Genomic DNA, 2,660 nt, shown 5'->3' with positions numbered 1-2,660 from the left:
ACCCACCCCAGCATATCCAGCTGCAGCGGCCTCTGCATCACCAGAGGTGCGCAGTCGGAACCTGGAAGAGAGCGAGGGGGCAATCAGTTCGATTACATTACTTGCGTGCTGCGTCCTTGTTTCTGACAGACAACATACATCAATACAGAGGGAATCCAGTGAACACGCAAGAGCCACCTGTTGATCTGCTTGCTTCAGTGTGCGAACACTGAAAGTGGCTAAGTAGACAGGCTTTCGGGGTTTGAGAACAGACTTCAAAGTGTTTAGGGTTGTCACTGAACTCGGACGTGCAGAAGCCCCAGCTGAGTGTGATGCAGGGCGGGCAACACGGTCAGTCCTAGAGCTGGGACCTGCGGATTCAAATTTGGGCGGGGGAGGGTGGAAGACGGAAAACGTGAAAGTGTAAGAAGGGAGGCGTCAGCAGTAGCATGTTTTCGCTTACCCGCCCTGCTGTATGCAGCAAGTAAGGCGACCCGGCTGATGGCACCACGCGACGGCCGATGTGGCATGAGAATATTGTTAGTTGTGTAGGTCATGGTTGTACGAGGGCTGGGATACTGCCAGGGCGCCCACACCTAGACAGGAGGACGATTAGGGTCCTCAACCAAAGCCTTTGGCTCAAAAGCCTAACCGCAAGGCAGCGGTTTTTGGCGGAGAAATGCAAATGTATTACCTTTTCTACGGAACAAGTAGCCATACATGTTCCAACCCCCAACCTGGAGGGCCAGGAGACTGTGTTCGTCAGACCTCTAACCACTGACCAACCTGGTATGAGAGACTGTGAGTGTCGCGCGTACACCCCCGAGAATAGCCCAATGAGTCTCCGAGGTACACAAACCGCCACGCCACGGTAAGGTCCAGTCTCTTCGTGACGGAATTCGGTAAAGAGGTAGCGTTTGGTTGCTGATGTTTGTACCGTTGATCTGGAAAATAACCTAGAGTGGAGACCTGGTTAGTGCGATCTTACTGTTGGCGAAAACCCGTCTCGTTTGGTCCGTGAGTGCCCTACGCTAGCAGAGCAATTCAAAAGGATTCCAAACATCCTAGAAACAACGCTTAAACGGCCTAAGCCCAGTTAGTAATAAACAAAACATAAATAATCGTTCGCCTGTGGCATCCATTCGCTGGAAAGCCAGGTGAAATTGTCAGGTTGCCCATGTCCAGATGGGAGCAGCTGGGATCCGAATGTAGAGCTCCAACCAAGGATCTCAGGTCACATCATAACCACTGAGCCATTCTGAGACCCAATATTCGTTCCGGACAGAACTATCAATTGCCAGAACAGAATGGGGTGCGAAAGGCGGTACTGCATCCGTTCCATAATTCTACAGAAAGACTTATCACTGGGGCATTCGTGGTGGTTAAACGGACCGGCAACCTCCGTTGTACCATAGGCACATTAATTCCAGCTGAGGTTCGATCATCGGAAAACGGGGGACATTGTGGGGCATACAGCCAAATTTCGGAGGCGATGGTATGTTCAGTCAGTTCAGGGATCGGATCGCTACGCACTGAAAGTGATAGCTTTGATGTACAAGCGCCACTGTCTACGCGATTGGGCCATTTCTGTTAGTGTCATCAACGATCTCCATCCAGGGAGGCGGCAGTTGCCGGCCGGGCTTAATTTAGTGGTTAGTGTTTTCGTAGTTCTTTGCCAAGATATACAATGTCCACTTGTCAGTCGCCTCCACTCAGGACAGGGCTGGAAGAAACTAACTCTGTGAAGCAAAGGGTCTTCTGACATGCACAGTACATATCCTAACCAGAATAACCTATGAAACGTGGGTGGTTCGTTTATCGCGGGAGGGTTCCTTTTCTCCTAAGACCATCTAGTCTACACTAGCATTACTGATCCGATGTTCCCATCGGACCTGACCAATTATCCAGAGACACCGATGGTCAAACACTGACATCTCCCGTGTGTCCTCCGCGCGCAGAGATCACGTCTTTGATCCATAAAGCAGTATGGATAGCACAACTGCGGTGTAAGCTCTGTCGTGGACAAATAGACTGACGTCATTTAGGTGGTTGGCAAAAGCTACTGTGGCTTTCTCGATTCGAGAAATAATCTTGTAGCACTTGTAAACTGCTCTTTTTCACTGCGGTGTTCTGTCGTGGACAAATAGACTGACGTCATTTAGGTGGTTGGCAAAAGCTACTGTGGCTTTCTCGATTCGAGAAATAATCTATCTTCACTTGTAAACTGCTCTTTTTCATGCTCAGTATCATCTTCTTTTTTCCCATCATTATCAGTCACATCGCTGTACAAAAGTTTGTTTTACTGAACTACAACCGCTACCGCCCGCGCGTTGGCTCCAACGTGACTTTGAGATTTCTGCTGAGTGACTGTTGTTGTGGCCGCCGGTTAGCTATATCTGACCGCTGCTAATACTAAACGTGAACAAACATTTCAGCTACAAACGCTGGACTAATATATTCGCGCTTGTGGAATACTATTTCGATCACCGGAGATCTGGGATACCAGGAAGATAGAACTATTCTTTGTGTGGTGGTTCAACGGAATACGGAACTACGGAATCTCCTATTTTGAACTGTGAGTCAAGATTTACTTGTATTTTTCTCTTTGTGACTTTGTATCTGGCTTACACCAGTAATTTGTTCAGTTCACTAGAGACTCCATAGGGCCGTTAACCACTACA

General features: G+C 48.7%; 1 protein-coding gene across 1 annotated transcript in view; it reads left to right on the top strand.

Moving 5' to 3' along the window:
- The window catches only part of T265_09948 (hypothetical protein), a gene marked incomplete at both ends in the record, with an annotated part of 46,658 nt that overhangs the window by 27,753 nt on the left and 16,245 nt on the right, over nucleotides 1-2,660 (top strand). Inside the window, one exon of the mRNA XM_009176178.1 lies at nucleotides 2,254-2,364. Coding sequence (XP_009174442.1) covers nucleotides 2,254-2,364 — 111 coding nt within the window. The remainder of the gene's footprint in view (nucleotides 1-2,253; nucleotides 2,365-2,660) is intronic.

The sequence above is a fragment of the Opisthorchis viverrini genome (assembly GCF_000715545.1).
Source record: "Opisthorchis viverrini unplaced genomic scaffold opera_v5_331, whole genome shotgun sequence".
NCBI lineage: Eukaryota > Metazoa > Platyhelminthes > Trematoda > Opisthorchiida > Opisthorchiidae > Opisthorchis > Opisthorchis viverrini.
The sequence above is the reverse complement of the archived record's forward strand: the minus strand, read 5'-3'. Positions and strand labels throughout refer to the sequence as shown.